At 41.6% G+C, this 24582-nt stretch overlaps 1 protein-coding gene across 3 annotated transcripts in view; it reads left to right on the top strand.

Moving 5' to 3' along the window:
- mtm1 (myotubularin 1) overlaps window positions 1-24582 on the top strand; it is a 68403-nt gene that overhangs the window by 29782 nt on the left and 14039 nt on the right. For all 3 annotated transcript variants that reach the window (XM_014207110.2, XM_014207111.2, NM_001173773.1), the window contains 9 exon segments: window positions 15500-15610; window positions 15831-15932; window positions 16185-16268; window positions 18403-18552; window positions 18836-19021; window positions 21054-21239; window positions 21604-21759; window positions 22036-22083; window positions 22473-22565. In XM_014207110.2, the coding sequence (XP_014062585.1) occupies window positions 15500-15610; window positions 15831-15932; window positions 16185-16268; window positions 18403-18552; window positions 18836-19021; window positions 21054-21239; window positions 21604-21759; window positions 22036-22083; window positions 22473-22565 (1116 nt within the window).

The raw sequence follows: 24582 nt of genomic DNA, 5'->3' as shown, positions 1-24582 counted from the left end.
GTTGTGCTTGATCATTTCATCGTTTTTTTTTTTTTTGTTCAAGAAAGCTGAAAATCCACCATGTTTCATTGTTGTTCTTGCTAGCTAGCTAATGTCATATAGCTGACAGAAAGGAGCGGCACAGATCTAAGAGAAAGTTTGCAGGAAAAGGGATTGGTTGTGCCTGGTGTGTGATTGGTTTATTTAGATACATTTGTAGCAATTTAATTGGTTATGATTTGTAAACAACGTATCAGCCTTTCTTGTATGAGAAGTGTTGCGGCAAAATATTGTTATGCATTTTCTTTGTCGCACAGTGCTCCCAAAATAAAAGTACTGGTCACGCAGCAATTGTTTTTGTTGCATCTGCTACCAAATTGGTCGCACTTTAGAGCCCTGCCTACAGGTCATGAGGAATGATTGTGAAGTTCTTGATTATAGACTGCATTTCTTGCACATACCCTCTTCTTTTTTTGTACATAGTATGGAGCACTTGAATCTATAATACAAATGGAGGGCAAATGTATGTTTGAGGTCATATAAACCATATTGCTAATAATATATTATGACAATGGATTAAGCTAAAAGCTATTGTTCCTACAGCTATCCTATTTAACTGTTTAGGCTTGCATATATTTTTGTTATATATTTTTTTTAAGTTTTTCTTTTTTATTCATTTACCTACCCTAACTCCTCAAGTCTGCTAACTAAACTTTTTTTAATGTTCTGCTTCATTTAGTTTTCAATACCTTAAAGGGATGGTGCATTTTGCATCACCATGTTGATGTGGTCAGTAACAATTTTGCTTCTTGCAAGTCCAATATCTTAACTTGACTGCTGACATGCAAAACATTTTTAGGACTCTATCAACAGTGAACAAATGATTTACAGGGAGGATTTTCTGGGTGTGGAACGACCAATCGGTGGGTTTCCCTGTGGGTCCTGCTTTTTGTTACACGTCCATGGGCTTATCAAACCTAAAGATAACAATTATTTCATTTAATATAACATTCCTTTTTGAAAAACATTGGAAACACTAGCTATTCTCTCTTCGAATTTGAAAATTGTCCTATCAAACATTCCAGCTGTCTTGATATCCTATCAAGAAACCATATTGATATAGCAATGCTTCCACACAGGTGTGGTTCCTGAGTTAATTAAGCAATTAAAACATTCCATCTATAAAAATTATTTTGGCTATCATGGCTAGAAGAAATCTGTGACTTTGAAAGAGGTGTTTCAAAGGAACATTGGGTGTGTGTGTGGCAACAGATCTCAACTCAACTGAACACTTTCTGGAGCGGCGCATTTCTCGTGTAAGAATGGTGTCGCATCCCTCCAATAGAGTTTCAGACAGTAGAATCTATGGCAAGGCGCATTGAAGCTGTTCTGGGGGTCTCGTGGTGGTCCAACACCCTATTAAGACACTTTATGCATTATGTTTACACCAGTCTCAACGTCAACAGTGAAGAGGCAACTCCGGGATGCTGGCCTTCTAGGCAGAGTTGCAAAGAAAAAGCCATATCTCAGACTGGACAATAAAAATAAAAGATTAAAATGGGCAAAAGAACACAGACACTGGACAGAGGAACTCTGCCTAGAAGGCCAGCATTCCAGAGTCGCCTCCTCACTCTTAAAGTTGAGACTGGTGTTTTGCGGGTACTATTTAATGAAGCTGCCAGTTGAGGACTTGTGAGGCGTCTGTTTCTCAAACTAGACACTAATGTACTTGTCCTCTTGCTCAGTTGTGCACCCGGGCCTCCCTCTCGTCTTTCTATTCTGGTTAGAGACAGTTTGCACTGTTCTGTGAAGGGAATAGCACACAGCGTTTTACGAGATCCTCAGTTTCTTGGCAATTTCTCGCATGGAATAGCCTTCATTTCTCAGAACAAGAATAGACTGACGAGTTTCAGAAGAAAGTTCTTTGTTTCTGGCCATTTTGAGCCTGTAATCGAACCCACAAATGTGGATGCTCCAGATACTCAACTAGTCTAAAGAAGGCCAATTTTATTGCTTCTTTAAATCAGAACAACAGTTTTCAGCTGTGCTAACATAATTGCAAAAGGGTTTTCTAATGATCAATTAGCTAATCCAAGTTCATCATTTTAAAAGGCTAACACAACGTGCCATTGGAAGTCAAGAGTGATGGTTGCTGATAATGGGCCTCTGTACGCCTATGTAGATAGTCCATAAAAAATCTGCCGTTTCCAGCGCCAATAGTAATTTACAACATTAATAATGTCTACACTGTATTTCTGATCAATTTGATGTTATTTTAATGGACAAGAAATGTGATTTTCTTTCAAAAACAAGGACGTTTCTAAGTGACCCCAAACTTTTGAACGGTAGTGTATGTCGATGTATGCAGTGTTTGTGGTGAAAGTAAATAGTCTTTATTGTGACCAATCTTCAAACCCATCACACTGAGTGATGGGTTTTCAAAAGCAGTATGTGGCTCCTGTCACAATATGCTACTCAAATAATAAAGTGCCAATGACGTGGAAATAATCGGCTGTTATGTGAGGGGAAAGAGAGAATTCTACATTTAGGATGAAAAGATATGCCGCAGCTGTCTCGACCACCAGAAGTACCAAAATAATGTCTGTTCAGGAAAGCACTGAGAGTCTGGCGAGACTGTGCCTATTCAAGAACCCCGCGACAGATGACCAGCTGCCAGATAGGAATTCAACCGGTTTTTGGTGCATCATCGGCTGTAAGTGACAACGAAAGTGATCACCGTATAGTTTAAAGTAAGTGCTTTAACTCCGAACAACATCACTATCTGCAGCTAACTTTTGTCAATGCAATAGGCCATGCAGCTACAAGTTAACTTTTGTTTGATTGTTTATTATCCCAGTATTAATCGTTATAATTTTCTTAGACTTTTATCATATAGGTTGAAAGCAGTGTTGCACAAGTCCTGCAGTCGCATGTGTAGGCTACATTTAATATTTTTAGTTGATCATGGTGACAGTTGTAGCCTAGGTCATTTATATATAAAAAATGTTCTTGACAACAACTGATAACCGATGTTGTGTGTCACATGCAAAGTTTATCATTGCAAATGTGCTGCATAATGCATGAGGCAATCTCAGATTATTAACCTTATTTTCCTTTTATTTAAGGTCACTTTTACAACTACTTCTGGTACAAAGTCACTTAGGGGTCCTTTGGAAAGAATTGGTATATGTCTTCAAGGTAATCGGCCCGGGGCAATACCAAAGTATTTGATGCAAGTTCCAGGTTTGTCGCAAGCTGTTATCAAGCAAGCACTGAATATTGTGACTGAGAAGTTTAGAGGATTGGCTAGTAAAAAGGTGGACTCTACTGTGACACACCAGTCCTTAAGCACTGAAATAGTTTATGGGATAAACTTTTGAATAAGTGGAAAAAGTCAGCCCCAAGATTACTGTAATTATTGCAATGTGTGAGCACTTTCTCAATGACTGTGGCTACAGGAACAAGGAAGAGGCCTTAAGACTGCATAAAGAAGTTCTCAATGGCCATGGCAGGTGCCACCCATTTAAGAGCACGTTCTAGATGTATGTATGCACCATGTTTTGTAATGCGCTTGTCATGCTTTATGGTGGGGCCAAAAAGAGCTGCTTTGACCAACTGTCCAGGCTCGGTGTGTGTAGGAAGAGTACAATGACAAAATTGAAAAGGTTTGGCGAGTCACGGGATGAGAAATGCCTCCAGTGGAGAAGAGGTATGGAGAGTGTCCAGGTCCTGACTGCAGGGAGTGTAGCTTGTCCTGACAACACAACGATGATCAAATGGTATGTACAGTGTATTTGGAAAGTATTCAGACCCCTTGACTTTTTCCACATTTTGTTACGTTACAGCCTTATTTTGGGTGGCAGGGTAGCCTAGTGGTTAGAGCGTTGGGCTAGTAACCGAAAGGTTGCAAGTTCAAATCCCCGAGCTGATAAGGTACAAATCTGTCGTTCTGCCCCTGAGCAAGGCAGTTAACCCAAGTGTTCCTAGGCCGTCATTGAAAATAAGAATTTGTTCTTAACTGACTTGCCTAGTTAAATAAAGGTAAAATAAATATATTTTTTAAATTCATTAAATTGCCTTTTTTCCTCATCAATCTACACACAATACCCCATAATTACAAAGAAAAAAAACAGTTTTTTTTTTTGAAATGTTTGCATATTTATTAGAAGAAAAAAACCTGATATCACATTTACATAAGTATTCAGACCCTCTTACTCAGTACTTTGTTGAATCACCTTTTGCAGCAATTACAGCCTCGAGTCTTCTTGGGTATGATGCTACAAGCTTGGCACACCTGTATTTGGGGATTTTCTCCCATTCTTCTCTGCAAATCCTCTCAAGCTCTATCAGGTTGGATGGGGAGCGTCGCTGCACAGTTATTTTCAGGTCTCTCCAGAGATGTTCGATTGAGTTCCAGTCCGAGCTCTGGCTGGGCCACTCAAGGACATTCAGAGAATTGTCCCGAAGCCACTCTGTGTTGTCTTGGCTGTGTGCATAGGGTCGTTGTCCTGTTGGAAGGTGAATCTTCGCCCCGAGTCTGAGGTCCTGAACACTCTGGAGCAGGTTTTCATCAAGGATCTCTCTGTACTTTGCTCCGTTCATCTTTGCCTCGATCCTGACTAGTCTCCCAGTCCCTGCCACTGAAAAACATCCCCACAGCCTGATGCTGCCACCACCATGCTTCACCATAGGGATGGTGCCAGGTTTCCTCCAGACATAACGCTTGGCATTCAGGCCAATGAGTTGAATCTTGGTTTCATCAGACCAGAGAATCTTGTTTCTCATGGTCTGAGAGTCTTTAGGTGCCTTTTGGCAAACTCCAAGTGGGCTGTCATGTGCCTTTTACTGAGGAGTGGCTTCCATCAGGCCACTGTACCATAAAGGCCTGATTGGTGGAGTGGCTTTGTTTTTGCTCTGACATGCACTGTCAACTGTGGGACCTTTTATATAGACAGGTGTGTGCTTTTCCAAATCATGTCCGATCAATTGAATTTACCACAGGTGGACTCCAATCAAGTTGTAGAAACATCAAGAATGATCAATGGAAACAGGGTGCACCTGAAATCAATTTTGAGTCTCATAGCAAAGGGTCTGAATACTTTTTTTATAAATAAAAAAATAAAAACGTTTTTTTGTCATTATGGGGTATTGTGTGTAGATTGATGAGGGGGAAAAATGTATCCATTAGAATGAGGCTTTAAAGTAACAATATGGAATAAGGGAAGGGGTCTGAATACCTTCAGAATGCACTGTATAGACTGTAGCTATTGAAATGTGTTGATTGTTTATGTTAATTTTAAATACGGCTGTGTATGTTTTCTGTGCGTTTTTATTTTTTACAATTACCAAGGCAGTAGGAAACGAGTGACGGCGAGGCAGAGCGACGGGTAGCACTAATCGCATATGCCTTGATGTCTGGCGGGTTACCACTAAGCCACGACGTCAGCATTGCTGTGTTAATCTAATATAACAACCTGTTATGACCCATGTCACTATCTATAATCCAATGCCTGAGAGGGAACAGGTCCAGCTACCAGGGATTGAAGCTCTTCCTGAGAGCCCCATCCTCTGGATCTGAGGAAAGACATTCTCATCTCAGCAGTGCTGGAATAGTATGCACACAGTGTGGTGTTTTATACATGGCAACTCACAGTAGTGGCCCTTAATAGCATGCGTTGCGTGGCTACAGTATGTATGTTTTCTGCATTCATTTGATCACTGATAACTGTTTTGAACCTCGTTTGCAACTGTTTGCAATCATCAGGGCCAGCTTGACTGTGGCCAGGTTTTAATGTCAGGGATCGATGCTCTTCCTGACATCCCATCACCTGGATCCGAGGAGATACCCTCTCAACTGAACGATGATCTAATGTTTTGAATGAAATAACATGTAAAATCATGAGCTGTCTTTTTGTTTGTAATATACAGCTACATTCGGTTGATATTGAGCATTCTAGGGAATAAGCATTATTTTTATTAACTTGTTTCTGTGCTCCTTTTCTAGGCCTATGCACAGAGAAATCCATATCAACTTACAATAGACACATTTGACAGCAGCGTAACACCTTGCATCATTTGACTAGAATATTTTTTTTAAGTCTACCACTGGATCAAAATTTTCACGTCTCAGAAACGTGTTGGTGTAGATCACCTCCCACAACAGGTCTCCATATAAGTCCTTCAATTTCCTATATCCAAATTTGTTCCAAACACTGACGACAAACAATATCTCAACAACGAATTCTAAGAGCTTGTGGGACGTGTCGTTGTGAGACAGTTACCATCATTTCAGCACTACAAGTCTGTTAAATGGCACATACCTCACAATTACTCAGATGTAATGGCAAGGAAATCCGATTGAATTCCTTTAGGGCTACTGGATGAAAATGAAAGACGTTCAAAAGACATGATGAGGACGATCAATCTACTTAATGAAAATTATGTCAAATTTTTCCATAGAAGTACATGGCAAGAACACTCAAACCCCGCATGGGTAGTTGACATTAACAGGTGATCAGTTGACAAAACAAAATGCAAATGCAGCAATTGGACGTTTGAAAAATGCCCTTGAACCCATGGACAAAGTCGAAGGCTTTACTGCCTGCCTTTTACGGACATCCACTGCGCAATTAACTTTACCGACCTCTACAAGACAACATCCAGTGGAGAAATGGGACCTTTGTACCAATTAAGGAACATGGTGAACAGAAGAAATGTGACTCAAAGTGCAGTTGGAGACAATTACAGGCCATGTTTGGATTTTTTTTAAAAGATGGAACAGATGCCCCCATCACAGCTACGCTCCATTACTTTAGCATGGCTTCAGCGCAGGACACACTACACAGACATAGTCCACCCAGAAGAGTTCAAACATCTGCCACTGAAAAACAGAGGTGTTTTGATGCTCAGATGTTTACCATAGTAGACACCTATGTCACGAACGATGACATAGGTTTCCACCACCAGCTAAGTGGAGAAAAGCCAAACGCAGGACAAACAACCACAGATGCTGACCTGTCACTATCATGGCTTTAGCCATCCGGCCTTCCGAAGTCAGAAAGAACTGAGTCACCATCAGCAAAAAGAACACAAGATATCAGTTGTCTATAATCAAGCTAAAATTGAAGCCAGATCTAAAAGAAACACAGACAACACAGTTGATGCACTTTTCAGTTATCACAGTGGCCTGTGTGTATACATTCTATACTTGAGGGTGATGTGCAGGCTGTGGAAATTCAAAAAGCTGCATTTTAGGCAAGCCGAGAGAAGAAAACACAGCCTGGAGGGTCTGAAACGGCAGTTTGATCTAGCCTCATAAAGCCCCAGTGTGTCTCAAAGACTCCGGTGGAACCACACAGTGAATACAGGTGGTGGATCAGAAAACAACATAGCTTTAGACTTGAACTGCGAACACCATTTGTGCCACACAAAAGACCTCATGCTACATCAAAGGGCCGTGTCAAGTTTGACATTGCACAGAAAGTCAGCAGGACCATTGGAGAGCAGACAGACCTCATGCATCGATTTGATAAAGAGCGTGAGCTGAAGCCAGACTGTGGAAAGCACTCAATCTCAAGTAGATCGGAGGACATCGACCATATAGTAAGTGTGCTTCTTTATCATCAGAAGTTGTTTGCTTTGACACCTGGCAGGTTTTATTTACCCAAGCTTCCGGGAACTTCCAAATAAAGCTGTTGCACAAATTGGACTATGAGGAACTATAGTTGTGGATCATCAACCACAAACTGAGCTTACACTGTGAGAAGAACCAACTGTCTGCTCATTTGGCACGCAGGCAGAGGCACAAACATTGACAGTTAATTTCAGCTGCAGTGTTGAGACCCTAGAATGGAAATAATCTTAAACGCCACAATTAGAGAAGTAATGTAGGAAAGAGGAAAGAAGATGTAGTACTGAAACCAATGACAATGTAGACTCAACCTGTGTTTTACTTTTCTACCGTTACATTCTTCGGTGCATTTATTTGTGTAATTATTTCAACAGAAAATATTATACAGAGCCTTCAGAAAGTATTCATACTCCTTGACTTATTCTGCATTTTGTTGTTACAGCCTGAATTCAAAATGGATTGAAAATGGATAATTTTTTTTTTCACCCATCTACACACAATACCCCATTATGGCAAAGTGAAACCATGTGTTTATAAACGTTTGCTAATTAATTTGATTTGAAAATGAAATACAGAAATATCTAATTTACATAAGCGTTCAGTCAATACTTTGTACAAGCACCTTTTGGCAGCGATTACAGCTGTGAGTCTTTCTGGGTAAGTCTCTAAGAGCTTTGCATACCGGGATTGTACAATATTTTCCCATTACTTAAAAAAAATCTTCAAGCTCTGCCAAGTTGTTTGTTGTTCATTGCTCGACTGCCATGTTCAAGTCTTGCCATAGATTTTCAAGCAGATTTAAGTCAAAACTGTAACTAGGCTACTCAGGAACATTCAATGTTATCTTCAACTCCAGTGTATGTTTGGCCATGTGTGTTAGGTGATTGTCCTGCTGAAAGGTGAATTTGTCTCCCAGTGTCTGTTGGAAAGCAGACTGGAACAGGTTTTCCTCTAGGATTTTGCCTGTGCTTATAGCTGTATTCTGTATTCTGTTTATTTTTATCCTAAAAAAAACTCCCTAGTCCTTGTCAATGACAAGCATACCCGTAACATGATACAGCCACCACCATGCTTGAAAATATGGAGAGGGGTATTTTTTATAACATTTTTGTAATTTAACCTTTATTTAACTGGTACTCAGTGATGGATTGTGTTGGATTTGCCCCAAACATAACTCTTTGTATTCAAGACAACAACAAAAAAATATATATATATTTTTAAATGTTACTGATGTGCCTTGTTACAAACAGGATGGATGTTTGGAATATTTTTCTTCTGTACAGGTTTCCTTCTTTTCATTCTGTCATTTAGGTTAGTATTGTTGAGTAACAACATTGTTGATCCTTCCTCAGTTCTCATATCACAACCATTAAACTCTGTTTTAAAATCACCATTGGCCTCATAGTGAAATCATTGAGCAGGTTCCTTCCTCTCAGGCAAGTGAGTTAGGAAGGACACCTGTATCTTTGTAGTGACTGGGTGTATTGATACGACATCCAAAGTGTAATTAACTTCTTCATGCTCAGGGATATTCGGCATCTGCTTTTTTTTTTTTTTTACACATCTACCAATCGGTGCACTTTGCAAGGTATTGAAAAACCTCCCTCGTCTTTGTGGTTGAATCTGTGCTTGAAATTCACTACTCGATTGACGAACCTTACAATTTGCTGTATGTGTAGGGTACAGAGATGGTGTAGTCATTCAAAAATCATGTTAACCACCATTATTGAACACGGACTGAGTCCATGCAACTTATTATGCAATTTAAGCACATTTTTACTCCTGAACTTATTTAGGCTTGCCATAACAAAGGGGTCGAATACCTATTGATTCAAGACTTTCAGCTTTTCATTTTTAATACATTTCTAAAATGTTCTACAAACAAAATTCCACTTTGATATTATGGGGTATTGCTCCAATATAACTTTTTGGGCGACCTGACCAAATTCACATAGAAATGTGAGTTATAAATGTATCATTCTCATTGATAACAAGTCGAAGAAGCGGTAGATCTGTTCTATGTGCACTATTTCTATGCTTCCTGTTCTTAAGTTTAGTTTTTTTAGTCTTTTACTTCGGTTTTGTACACCAGCTTCAAAGATATTTCACAGCGGTTTAGATGGTACAATGATTCAATGACTGCTGGTTTTGTCACATATACTGAAATTAGGCGAACGATTTAGAAGTTTTGAAACCAGGAAATGAAGAGCGATTTCTGCATAATGCGCCTTTAATCAATTTTAAAATCAGTCTAACACAACAAAATGTGAAAAAAGTAAAAGGGTGTGAATACTTTCAGAAGGTGCTGTATGTACATTTTCTTTACCATTTATATACCATTTTATTTGTATAATGACTTTTACTTACAATATTATGTACTGTTAACATTCTTCCTGTTGTTGCTGTCTTAAACTTTAAATAGGAGGAAGTTTTATGGGCTGTGATGTGTACACTAATGCAAGAGCAGTATCAATTCTCTATGCCATTTCTGGGGGGGAAAGTTGTGTAAAGTTTATAGTAGTACACTTTACTTATTTCATCAAATAAAGGCAACTAAAAGTTCATTTACAATAAAGTCATACAATCCACTGAGCATTAATGTTTTCAAATATGGATGATGTATTGAAGTCAAGTGAAGGAGAAAAGGGAGATTCAAAAATGCACTTTATGAACAAGTAACTATGGGTGACGGGCCACATCTTTGCCCACTATATACTTTAGATAACTCAAAATGGATATTAGAACAAATATTTAAGCAAAAGTATTTATTTGTCTGTATGACATACGTTCTACTGTTCCACACAGCTCAATGGTTTCCACAACAGTAATATCCTAGACTACGTACCCTAAGTCTTTCGAAGTGTTAAGTATATATGAGAATGCCTACAATATTAATCAACACAGCATGAAAAAAAATCCCCATGTATACAGTCATGTTTACAATAGACTTAAGTTGTCCCAACACTGAATCATAATCATCATCACTTAAGTGTTCATCTCCAAAAACCTCTGATGATAAACACTAGGGCTACAGCATGTCTTATGTCAGTAATGGTCAGAGCAGAAACATTTCCTCAACTGAGAAACATAAGGCAATTGTGCTCCGAATGTGGTCGATGATTTTGTCAGGGTTACCCTCATTGGCTGATGTGCAATAAACTGAGACTCCCATGAACACCTCTGTGTGCCATCTCAAGTGCAAGGTCATGTAATTTCTCTCTCGGGTATTACCTATGCTCTTCAATCACCAGCCTATGTCTTGGTCGTAATTGTTGTCCAGCATGCCTCTCCAAAGGACTTGAATTGCCCTCACATTCATCATTGCAGTTGCATGAGGTAGCACAATTGTTACAGCGGTCATGTTTGGGTGATACTGGTTGCGTGACAACATAAAAGAGCTGTAACAGTTTCACCCGCCTGCAGCTGGTACTATTTGAAACTCCAACAAGCTGTCTTCCATGTTACAGGGTACAGTGCCTTCGGAAAGTATTCAGACCCCTTGACTTTTTCCACATTTTGTTACGTTACTGCCTTATTGTAAAATGTATTAATTTGTTTTTTTTCCTTCCCTCATCAATCTACAAAATATTTTTTTATTTTTTTATTTTCACAAACTGAAATAACACATTTACATAAGTATTCAGGCCCTTTACGCATTAATTTTGTTGAAGCACCTTTAGCAGCGATTACAGCCTTGAGTCTTCTTGGGTATAACACTACAAGCCACAATCACAACCGGCCGTGATTGGGAGTCCCATAGGGCGGTGCACAATTGGCCCAGCGTCGTCCGGGTTTGGCCGGTGTAGGCCATCATCGTAAATAAGAATTGGTTCTTAACTGACTTGAATATAAATAAAAAGCTTGGCACACCTGTATTTGGGGAGTTTCTCCCATTCTTCTCTAGAGATCCTCTCAAGCTCTGTCAGGTTGGTTGGGGAGCGTTGCTGCAAAGCTATTCAATGGTCTCTCCAGAGATGTTCGATCAGGTTCAAGTCCGGGCTCTGGCTGGACCACTCAAGGACATTGAGACTTGTCCAGAAGCCACTCCTGCATTGTCTTGGCTATGTGCTTAGGGTTGTTGTCCTGTTGGAAGGTGAACGATCACCCCAGTCTGAGGTCCTGAGCGCTCTGCAGCAGGTTTTCATCAAGGATCTCTGTACTTTGCTACGTTCATCTTTGCCTCGATCTTGACTAGTCTCCCAGTCCCTGGCGCTGAAAAACATCACCACAAAATGTTGTCAACACCATGCTTCACCGTAGGGATGGTGCCAGGTTTCCTCCAGACATGACGCGTTGCATTCAGGCCAAAGAGTTCAATTTTGGTTTCATCAGACCAGAGATTTTTGTTTCTCATGGTCTGAGAGTCCTTTAGGTGCCTTTTGGCAAACTCCAAGCAGGCTGTCATGTGCCTTTTACTGAGGAGTGGCTTCCGTCTGGCCACTTTACCATAAAGGCCTGATTTGGTGGAGTGGTGCAGAGATGGTTGTCCTTCTGGAAGGTTCTCCCATTTCCACAGAGGAACTCTAGAGCTCTGTCAGAGTGACCATCGGGTTCTTGGTCACCTCCCTGTCCAAGGCCCTTCTCCCCCGATTGCTCAGTTTGGCCGGGTGGCCAGCTCAAGGAAGAGTCTTGGCGGTTCCAAACTTCTTCCATTTAAGAATGATGGAGGCCACTGTGTTCTTGGGGACCGTCAATGCTGCAGACATTTTTTGGTAGCTTCCCCAGATCTGTGCCTCGACACAATCCTGTCTGAATACTTGTAAAGAAGGTTTGTTTTTTAGGTTTTTCGATTTTTTTAAATTATAAAAAAAAAAAAAATGCTTTGTCATTATGGTTATTGTGTGTAGATTAGAGGAATTATTTTTTTTATCAATTTTAGAATTAAAAAAATGTGGAAAAAGCAAAGGGTTCTGAATAGTTTGAAGGCACTCCCCGCTCTTCCATATGCCTGCAATTAAGACTGGACGTCTTGAGGTGGTCCATATTTGACTACATGTTGGAGACCCTTATATTCTACCACCATGCCCAGTGCTGAAGTAGCCTAGTCATCACAACTCTGAGATTAGATTAGTCTTCTTTCAAGGCTGCAATGATGTGCAGTTTTATGTGCTTGGATGTCTGAGTGGTACATGTCCAAAATCTGTTTTCCATTGTGTCCTCTGCTCTTGCTGGATGTACAGATTTCTCCCTGGGGAAATTCTGAAAAATCTTGTTGTACAGAAAATAACAGTCTTCAATTCTCTTACACTATAGGACAGTCCTTGGGATCTCAGGTCCCTTTGACTATAACTATGTGAGCAACCATGAAAATGTCTCTACAGGGTCAGAGGGCTCCTTCTTCACGGCCAGTCTGATGAAGTTCCTGTCAGGACTTTTCACAACCTCAACACATTGCTGCATGCACAGGTGCTTTATTGTGCTCTTCCTTGTAGCATTGGAAGCTGTAGCTCTGATGGCCAATACAGGAACTGGTAGGGTGTCCGCAGCTCGCCAACCGTTCCACACCACTTCCAAAAAGCAGCCTCCTTCCCCTGCGCCTTACCCCTTTTATAGGAAATGGGATAAAAATAAGAAAATATGCAATAGTTGTAATAAAGGACTAAATGTGACTCGTTTCAGGAAGCTAGTTTATGTCTCGGGTCACTACTTCATCGGAGAGCCATTTGAACGTCTACTTTTTATTTTCTATTAAAATGCGTTTTTTGGGGGCAGAAAACCATTCTGGAACATGTGCACTTTAATGTGCCTTAAGAACAGACTTGTATGCTATCGGTAAATACAATTGTTCAATTACGGGCCTAGTTGGTTTAGCCGCAGAAAAAGACAGCAACCTTCCCGCTAGCCATGATTGGCTGAGTTAATGGGTGGGCTGGACGTGCCGAGAGATGAGTCGGATTGGTCTGCCATATCGCACGCTTCTGTCTATTTGAGCTGGTCAGTATGTGTAGGTAATCCTGTTTAACGCGTCTTGTTGGAATCAGTGGAATTAGAGTATGATAGCTTAGGAGATCGAGAAAACACCCGTCTCTGGATTAACTCTTCAAACTAAGGGCAGCCATAGCATCTGTGACAGGGAGAAGTGTCCATTCATGATGTATACAGGTAAGATAGTCTAACTAGCTACATTTTCAGACATTACACGTTTCTAATTTTAACAGTCGTTTTCATTTCAAGTTAGTGTACTGCTAGCTAGCTTGCTAATATATAATGTAATGTTTGTTATGTGTATAATTTTATGACATTTACATTTACATTTTAGTCATTTAGCAGACGCTCTTATCCAGAGCGACTTACAGTAGTGAATGCATACATTTCATACATTCCCCCCCCCCCGTACTGGTCCCCCGTGGGAATCGAACCCACAACCCTGGCGTTGCAAACACCATGCTCTACCAACTGAGCCACACGGGACCACAGAGCCATTTGCTTTGCTAGTTATAGCCAACAGTTGTTAATTCACTGGGGAATTTCTGCTTGCTTTCCTGCTTGCTTTTGCAATGGAATAAATGGAGTTCTGAGATTACTTTAAAGCTACGGCGTCAATTTCAGATTAACCGGTTTTTACTGCAATTTCAGGTAAAAACGAAATATAACATGTCTCTAATAATAAGGAACATGATTATAAATTTCAGCTGTTTCAAAAACATTTCTCTGCTATTATGATTTTTACTGTAGGCAATCTCTCGTAGTGAGAAGAGGCCCTTAGTCAAGCATTATAATACTGTGCGTGTCTGCTATTGCTGTCTGTGTGTACTTGTGTGTGACTTGGCACTGTCCAGGTTATTTGGATATGGATATAACCACACTCTTAAGTAAAACAATATTGTGCCTCTAAGTGTAATCCAGTCTCTCTGGTATTTTCACTTTCATTCTTCCTGTTTTAGACCAGACGTTAATCTCCAACACAACAAAAAGTGGGGAATCCCATATCCCCCTCTCTTGCTTTTTCATCCCCTCTCTCTCTCTCGCTCTTTCCTCCTCCCTCTCTCTTTCTCCTGGCACCACCAATGTTTGGCACAGTTTCGTGGGCACTTGCAGTATTGTTTTCAGTTTCTGTTAGTTGTAATGTTGCCGGGGCCAGTTGCCAGGGTCCATAGAGAGGTATGGGGGCATTGTTGACGGAGGAATGGAGGGAGGAGAACAAGAGAGAAGAGGGATGGTTAGAGAATGATAGATGGAGCAGACGTGGAGGTCCCAAGGTTGGCTCTATCGGAGATCGTCAGTCAGGGAGAGTGGTGTGTGTGTGCTCGTGCATCCGTGTGTGTGTGTGTGTGTGAGTCTGTGTGCATGTGCGTGTGTGTAATTGAGTGTGTGTCAGTGATGGAGTAGGTTATTACAGTCTACAGGGACACTACTGTAGCAGTAATGCTCTTTACTCCAGTCTACGTCCTAAATGGGACCCTATTCCCTATGTAGTGCACTACAATCTTTAACCCATAGGTCCCATATGGCTCTGGTCAAAGTAGTGCACTAGATATGGAGTAGGGAGCCATTAGGAACGCATACTCCGCTGTCTGTAATACAACATCTGACAACACTTTAACAATATGCTGACTTCATAGTACTTCTACACACACGCACATACTCTGGTGACTATGAACTGATGCACGTGATTAGAATAAGTGCCTGCTACATGGGCCTATGCTTTACTAAGGGTTTACTTAATAAGTCTGCCCTGTCTTGCATGTTAAATAATGGCTACAAAAAGCATATTCAAGAGTTTAGTGCATTACACAATTATATGGTTTGTGCCCTCTCAATACCAATATCAAGTATGATTTCAGTTCAACCACTGCAGCAACAATCAGCAATTTATGGCGTGTTCTGTTGTGATACAACTGGAATCCCAGCAGGACCAATCGCGTGTTTTTATTTCTTGTGACATCACAGGACCCGTCGGTGACCCTGAACGTTCCGCTGGGTGCCATTGGCCGGGTGGAGAAGATGGGCGGAGCCTCCAGTCGGGGGGAGAACTCATACGGGCTGGACATCACCTGCAAGGTAAGATACTTCATCATGGCCCTGACACCCCTATTTTATACACAATGGTTCAGTCCTAGTCAGTCAGATATAATCGGAATGAAACACAATTTTATTTATTTTTTACATTGTGCTCAGAGACGTTAATTCCAGTGTTGGATCAGGAAGTGACAACATCAAAGACTACAACTATTTATTTTGTAATGACAGCATTTTGTGTGTTGTGTGTGTCTCCCAACAGGACATGAGGAACCTGAGGTTTGCGCTGAAGCAAGAGGGCCACAGCAGAAGAGACATCTTCGATATACTCTTTAGATACGCCTTTCCACTATCCCATGGCCTGGTACGTACACACCTTTTTTCCTTCTACCTTACCACTTTTAATAACTGTTTAACAACTATAATTGTACAAGACAAGTGCTTTATTAGACTTCGTCCGTTTGAGGTGGCCTGTTATTTCTCTTTGCACATCATTAGAGTCAGACAATCACTCACAAAGAGTAGTTTACTTAGCGAAACGCTCCCATGTTATTTGCATGACAAATAAAACCTCAGTAATGACATGTCAATCACATTCTCTCTCTCTCTCCCTCAGCTTCTGTTTGCGTACCTGAGTCAGGAGAAATATGAAGAGAATGGCTGGAGTGTCTACAAACCCATGGAAGAGTTCAGGCGGCAGGTAAGCCTTATCATTGTCTTATTAAATGTGTCATTACATTGCTATGATAAGTCTTATAGGTTTTATGTGTCTATTGGGCCAGATCCAATGTCACAGCTTTTGACTCAGTCACTTACATGTAACTGACAAAATAATGGAAACACTTGAGTAAATGAGGGATATGAAGTATATTGAAAGCATGTGCTTCCACACAAGTGTAGGTCCTGACTTAATATAGCAATTAACATCACATCATGCTTAGGATCATGTAAAAAAAAATGGTCTACCAAGGCTATGCCCTCATTGGATAACAATGAGGGCACAAGTGGTCATTTAAATGGTTTGATGAGCATGAAAACAATGTAAACCATATGCCATGGCCCTCTCAGTCACCAGATCTCAACCCAATTGAACACTTATGGGAGATTCTGGAGCGGCGCCTGAGAGAGCATTTTCCACCACCGTCAACAAAATACCAAATTATGGAATTTCTTGTGGAAGAAGGGTATTGCATCCCTCCAAGAGTTCCAGACGTTTGTAGAATCCTATGCCAAGGTGTATTGAAGCTGTTCTGGCTTGTGGTGGCGGTATCCAGATTTCTATACCTTCATACCATGTGCCATCCCGGGATATATGGTAAACGTAAAAATAAAAAATGCTAACAAGTACTAAGGAATTCTCATAGCAGATTCTAGGTAAATGCTAACGAGTGTATGCAAACATTTACTACTAGGACAGAAAACCCAGCTCATAAAGTTATGCAAGTATCTCAAAAATGCAGTTTTCAGCACGCACAAAACAAATATTAGGCAGCAGGGATCTCAATCCAGGAGGGGATCCTCTCTGTTGCTGTTACCAAGAAGCTTGATTTTGCAAGCTAACGTTAGTCACTTAGCTAACAAGCTAGAAAAACCCAGCTGGTGAGAATTTATTTGGGAAATCTTAGATGGTTAACTTAATAGTTATAAAATATATAGCTGGCAAACATTAGTAGTGAATTTCATACAAGTGTAACTTAATCACCTCACTTAAGTTGTGCAGCAGGAGTGACTCGCCTCACGAAGCTCCCATTTTGCTCATTGTTCTTTGTAAACAAACATACACGACTGTCTCAAACCTCTGTTTTCGGAAACTAGTAACAGTAAGCTTCATAATGAAAAATGATCTAACAACGAAATGATAAACGCAATCTGCTTTATCTATTATCTAGTGCACAAATTGACTGCAGGTATTTATTTAAAAAGTACTAATATTCAAAGCCCAAAAAACGTCACTTACCAGAATGCTAACAAGTACTAAGGAATTCTCATAGAGAATGCTAACGGAAATTTTGTACAGTTTTTTAACTAAACTATACAAGTATACAAGTAACTCAAAAATGCTACTCACAGTTTGCTGAGCCCCCAAACTAATATTAGCCAGCAAGGCTCTTGATCCAGGAGGGGATTATCTGCAGTTACCAAGCAAATGCATGATTGTTTTTGGAAGAAGCTAACCACTTAGCTGGATAGCTAACTAGCTACCAAATTAACAAACCAAATGCACAACTGCATAGCATTTAGCACATTTTAGACAGTTAACTTAATAGTTATAAGATATCTAGCTGGCAAACATTTAGTTGTGAATTCCATACTGTAATTAGATCACCTGGCGCATGCTACACAGTGAGTGACTCTGGTCTCTTGTCATTGTGTGCTTATAAACAAACACCACATGACTTGGAACTACCGTAAGCTACATAATAATGTGACAGGTGAAATGAAGAACGCAATGTTCTTTATCTCCTAACTTATTCCACAAGTTGACTGCAGGTATTTACTTAAAAAGTACCTACAAATATTCAAATGTATAAAAAAATGTCTAAATATTTTGAACTGTATTGACGGTATTGAAAAATCATCCCGTGGCTTTTTCCAAATACCCCTGTATACGGTATATACGGTACACTGCCCAAGCCTAGTAGTTGGCCAACATCCTATTAAGACACTTTGTGTCGGTGTTTCTTTATTTTGGCAGTTACCTGCACTTAGTCTGCTTTTAAATACTGTCCTTATCCTGTCATCAGTGATGTAGTACTGTACTTCACCAATAATGGCTCCGAGTCACAACTTGCAATCTCTTCTCTGATTGGCTGTTTGTCTACCCCGGTCCCCAGGGCTTACCCACTGACAAGTGGCGTATCACGTTCATCAATGACAGCTATGAGCTGTGTGACACCTATCCCACTATACTGGTGGTTCCCTTCAAAGCTACAGAGGAAGACCTGAGGAAAGTGTCTACCTTCAGGTCGAGAGGACGCATACCGGTAACTCCCCGTTTCCTCATCCTATCCTCACACTCTTCCTGCCCTCTCTAATCACCTTATCCCACTTTCCTTCTTCCTTCTCCTATCTTCTTTATTTTCCTCCGTCTCTTTATCCCTCTATCATATCCCTGTGTTCTATCTCTCTTCCTTCCTTCCACCCAACCCCGCTCCCGCTCCCTTTCCCAAACCCCTCCACCTCCCACCTCCCACCTCCCCACTTACCTAACCCTCTCTCTCGCTTGCTCTAACACTGCGTCTTTCTTTCTCTCCTCTCTCTCTCTAGGTCCTATCCTGGATCCACCGTGAGAACCAGGCCGTTATCTGCCGCTGCTCCCAGCCCCTGGTGGGGATGTCTGGGAAGAGGAACAAGGACGACGAGCGCTACCTGGACGTGATCCGGGAGGCCAACGGCACTGCCAAGCTCACCATCTATGACGCGCGGCCCAGCGTCAACGCCGTTGCCAACAAGGTCAGGGGACAAAGGTCACTGAAAGGTCACAATGGGGTCAATGGAGCAAATAGGGACACTTCCACCCTTTTTATTTACATGTACAGGCAAGCTAGCGAGGAATCTTTGCTATGGAGTTTTTTTATGTGAGCTCCTATGTCACAGCAAAGCTTTGCTACATAGAGACAGAGTGATACGGTGCAATGTTTTGGAAGGAGGTGTGTTGGTTATGGTGTCTAATAGACATCCACATAGAATGGACTGTTATGTTCTCTTGTTGTCTACTGTAGGGCCTTGCTAGTAGTCTCCTTCATTGTTTATTGGTGTCAGAAACGAGGAGGTAGAGTTTAGAAGCTAAGAGGACGCAACAACTACACTGTGTGTGAGTGTGTTTGGACTTTACTGATATGGAATCTATGTGGATAATCCCAAAATGTCTGACACCCAACTGAGAGGCTTTTAACAGCTAGCTGCCCTCTGCACATTGTGCCCGCAGTGTGTGTCATGGACTGATCAAAAGCCCAAAGCTTTTACTAATGACCCTGTTTGAATAGCCTCAAGTGAGGAATGGGTAACGCTTTATAATAACACCTTGGAATAATAGGCATTTATAATGGATTAGTAAATATTTTATTCATCATTTAATAATCCTTACTCCCACATTTGTAAATGTTAGTAAACAATGTATTCACATTTATAAACAACTTTTAAAGTATGTTATGATTCCTAAGATCATTTCTAAGATGTTGAATATACAGCTCTGGAAAAAATTGAGACCACTGCAGAATGATCAGTTTCTCTGGTTTTACAGTTGCGTGTTTGGGTAAAATAAAATGTTTTGTTTTATTATATAAACTGCCAACATTTCTCCCAAATTCCAAATAAAAATATTATCATTTAGAGCATGTATTTACAGAACTGGTCAAAATAATAAAAAAGATGCACTGTTGTCAGACCTCGAATAATGCAAAGAAAATAAGTTCATATTTTTAAACAACACAATACTAATGTTTTAAGTTCAGAAATCAATATTTGGTGGAATAACCCTGATTTTCAATCACAGCTTTCATGCGTCTTGGCATGCTCTCCACCAGTCTTTCACATTGATGTTGGGTGACTTTATACCACTCCTGGCGCAAGAATTCAAGCAGCTCGGCTTTGTTTGATGGCTTGTGACCATCCATCTTCCTGTTGATCACATTTGATCACAATGGGGATCACAATGGGGTTCAGGTCTGGAGATTGGGCTGGCCATGACAGGGTCTTGATCTGGTGGTCCTCTATCTACACCTTGATTGACCTGGCTGTGTGGCATGGAGCATTGTCCTGCTGGAAAAACCAAAACCAACATTGTCAGAGCAGAAGGAAGCAATTTTTCTTCCAGGACAACCTTGTACCTGGCTTGATTCATGCGTCCTTCACAAAGACAAATATGCCCGATTCCAGCCTTGCTGAACCACCCCCAGATCATCACCGATCCTCCACCAAATTCCACAGTGGGTGTGAGACCTGGAGACGCCTACAAGCCACAGTGCCTCGCACCCACTGTGAAATATTTTCTTTGCATTATTCGAGGTCTGACAACACTGCATTTTTTTTGTTCTTTTGACCAGTTGTCATTTTCTGCAAATAAATGCTCTGAATAACAATATTTTTAATTGGAATTTGGGAGAAATGTTGTCAGTAGTTTATGGAATAAAACAAAAATGTAAATTTTACCCAAACACATACCTATAAATAGTAAAACCACAGAAACTGTAGGTCCTTATAAGCCATTTACTGATCATTAGTGAAATCTTTTTGCAAGCCCTCGATTTACACGAGGCCTATTTATACTTTATAAATGTTTAGAGTGACCAGTGTAATTTCTAACAAAAAGATGGACATGCCATTGGTAGACATTCCAGCAGTGCCTGATGTTCCTTAAATTCTCAAAATGGCCCTTATACATTTTTTTTCAGTATTCGAACAGGGCCAGTGATTTTTTTTTCTTTCCATGAATGATGACATCACTCTCTAACCTTAACCTCTGACATCTATTCCATCCCTATAGGCCACGGGTGGGGGTTACGAAGGAGACGACACTTATCAGAACGCTGAGCTGGTGTTTCTGGACATACACAACATCCACGTCATGAGAGAGTCACTGAAGAAGCTAAAGGACATCGTCTATCCCAACGTAGAGGAGTCACACTGGCTGTCTAGTCTGGAGTCTACACACTGGCTAGAACACATCAAGGTAGGGACGTGCACGCACCAGGATTGGGCTCAATTCGAATTGAAGTCAGTCAATTCAGGAAGTGATTTGAATAAAAAAAATGAATGACTTCTCCCTTTCAGTATATCGAGAAGTCTTTTGTCAATCACTGAATTGGAATTTCAGTTTGCTTCCTGAATTGACTGACTTCAATTAGAATTGAGCCCAACCCTGGCACACACACACCTAAACACCCCTCTCCTCTTCTCTAGCTGGTGTAATTGGGAGCCATCCAGGTAGCAGATAAGATCAGTGGGGGTAACAGTGTGGTGGTCCACTGTAGTGACTTTAACTCTCTTGTTCTTTCTCGCTCTCTCTTACTTTCTTACTCTCCTCCTCTCTCCAGCTCGTCCTCTCCGGAGCCATCCAGGTAGCAGATAAGATATCGGGGGGTAACTCTGTGGTGGTCCACTGTAGTGATGGGTGGGACCGGACAGCCCAGCTCACCTCTCTGGCCATGCTGATGCTGGACAGCCACTACCGCACCCTCAGGGGCTTCCAGGTGAGTAAGAAGGATGGGAGAGAAGGGGAAAGGGGAGAGGGAGGGTGGGAGCAAGAGAGAGGGTAAGTGATGAAGAGGGGACAGCCACTACAGTACCCTCGGGCTTTCAGGTGAGTAGGAGGGATGGAGGGTGGAAGGGAAGGGAGGGAAGGGGTAAGGGAAGAACAGGGGACAGCCACTATCGCGCACACAATGGATTCCAGGTATGTATGAATTGTTGTACTCAAATTGATGAGGCAACTAGATGTATAAATATACATTTATTAATTCATTCAGGTGCTGCTGGAGAAGGAGTGGATCAGCTTCGGACACAAGTTTGCCTCTGTAAGTCAGACAAAGGCTTTTTGTTCTCTTCGTAGACATTTAATCACATTTATGATCAGGAAAACCTGGCTCTGTGCTGTCCATGTTCAGAGTTTTATTTATTTCTATATAACTCATTGTTTCTAGAAACGTATGTGTGCCCTCACTCTTGCATGATACAGTCCCAGGGCTGAAATTGTCACTCCATGTGATGTACCAGCTGTTATACAGCTACGGCACCTATGTCTGCAATGTTATGACTGTGTGATTGCATAGATATCACCTCTGTCTTACAGTATGTAAATGTCCAAAAAGTACAAACTACAGTGACCAAAAAGTACAAACTACAGTGACAGGAAGCTGATAACACGCCATATTGTTTCTCTGTCTGTATATGTGTGTATGTGTAGAGGATAGGACACGGGGATAAGAACCATGCAGACCAGGATAGGTCTCCTATCTTTGTACAGTTCATAGACTGTGTCTGGCAGATGACCAAACAGGTAGGTACACACACACACTCACCTGTGTATGGCTACAGCTCTATCTCAATTTGTCTTTCTCTACCTTCTCAACCGTATTGGAGAGAAGGCCTAAGGTCCCTCCTCTCGAACCTTCTTCTCCAATGGGTTTTGAGAAGGAAGTAAGGCGAGAGGATGCAAGGAATCAAGGAAATATTAACTGAGACAGAGCCTACAAGTTGTTTTCGAACCAGTCAAGCAATCAAATGTATTTATAAAGCCCTTTTTACATCAGCCGATGTCACAAAGTGCTATACAGAAACCCAGCCTAAAACCCCAAACAGCAAGCAATGCAAATATAGAAGCACGGTGGCTAGGAAAAACTCCCTAGAAAGGCCGGAACCTAGAGGAACCAGGCTCTGAGGGGTAGCCAGTCCTCCACCCGGCTCTGCCGGGTGGAGATTATAACAGAACATGGCCAAGATGTTCAAACGTTCATAGATGACCAGCACGGTCAAATAATAATAATCACAGTGGTTGTAGAGGGTGCAACAGGTCAACACCTCAGGAGTAAATGTCAGTTGACTTTTCATAGCCGATCATTCAGAGTTAGACAGCAGGTGCGGTAGAGAGAGAGTCGAAAACAGCAGGTCTGGGACAAGGTAGCACGTCCGGTGAACAGGTCAGAGTTCCATAGCTGCAGGCAGAACCGTTAAAACTGGAGCAGCAGCACGACCAGGTGGACTGGGGACAGCAAGGAGTCATCAGGCCAGGTAGTCCTGAGGCATGGTCCTAGGGCTCAGGTCCTCCGAGAGAAGAGAGAGAGAGAATTAGAGGGAGCATACTTAAATTCACACAGGACACCGGATAAGACAGAAGAAATACTCCAGATATAACAGACTGACTCTAGCCCCCCGACACAAACTATTGCAGCATAATTACTGGAGGCTGAGACAGGAGGGGTCGGGGGACACTGTGGCCCCGTCCGACTATACCCCCAGACAGGGCCAAACAGGCAGGATATAACCCCACCCACTTTGCCAAAGCACAGCCCCCACCCCACTAGAGGGATATCTTCAACCACCAACTTACTACCCTGAGACAAGGCAGAGTATAGCCCACAAAGATCTCCCCCACGGCACAAACCCGAAGGGGGCGCCAAGCCGGACAGGAAGATCATGTCAGAGACTCAACCCACTCAAGTGACGCACCCCTCCTAGGGATGGCATGGAAGAGCACCAGTAAGCTAGTGACTCAGCCCCCGTAATAAGGTTAGAGGCAGAGAATCCCAGTGGAGAGAGGGGAACCAGCAAGGTAGAGACAGCAAGGGTGGTTCGTCGCTCCAGTGCCTTTCCGTTCACCTTTCCCCCCTGGGCCAGACTACACTCAATCATAGGACCTACTGAAGAGATGAGTCTTCAATAAAGACTTAAAGGTCGAGACCGAGTCTGCGTCTCTCACATGGATAGGCAGACCATTCCATAAAAATGGATCTCTATAGGAGAAAGCCCTGCCTCCAGCTGTTTGCTTAGAAATTCTAGGGACAATAAGGAGGCCTGTGTCTTGTGACCGTAGCGTACGTGTAGGTATGTACGGCAGGACCAAATCGGAAAGATAGGTAGGAGCAAGCCCATGTAATGCTTTGTAGGGTAGCAGTAAAACCTTGAAATCAGCCATAGCCTTAACAGGAAGCCAGTCTAGAGAGGCTACCACTGGAGTAATATGATACAATGTTTTGGTTCTAGTCAAGATTCTAGCAGCCATGTTTTGCACAAACTGAAGTTTATTTAGTGCTTTATCCGGGTAGCCGGAAAGTAGAGAATTGCAGTAGTCTAATCTAGAAGTGACAAAAGCATGGATATATTTTTCTGCATAATTTTTGGACAAAAGGTTTCTGATTTTTGCAATGTTACGTAGATGGGAAAAAAATCTGTCCTTGAAACAGCCTTGATATGTTCGTCAAAAGAGAGATCAGGGTCCAGAGTAACGCCGAGGTCCTTTACAGTTTTATTTGAGACGACTGTACAACAATCAAGATTAATTGTTAGATCCCACAGAA

The sequence above is a fragment of the Salmo salar genome, chromosome ssa07 (assembly GCF_905237065.1).
Source record: "Salmo salar chromosome ssa07, Ssal_v3.1, whole genome shotgun sequence".
Classification (NCBI taxonomy): Eukaryota; Metazoa; Chordata; class Actinopteri; order Salmoniformes; family Salmonidae; genus Salmo; species Salmo salar.
This window is presented reverse-complemented; position numbering and strand designations above follow the sequence as displayed.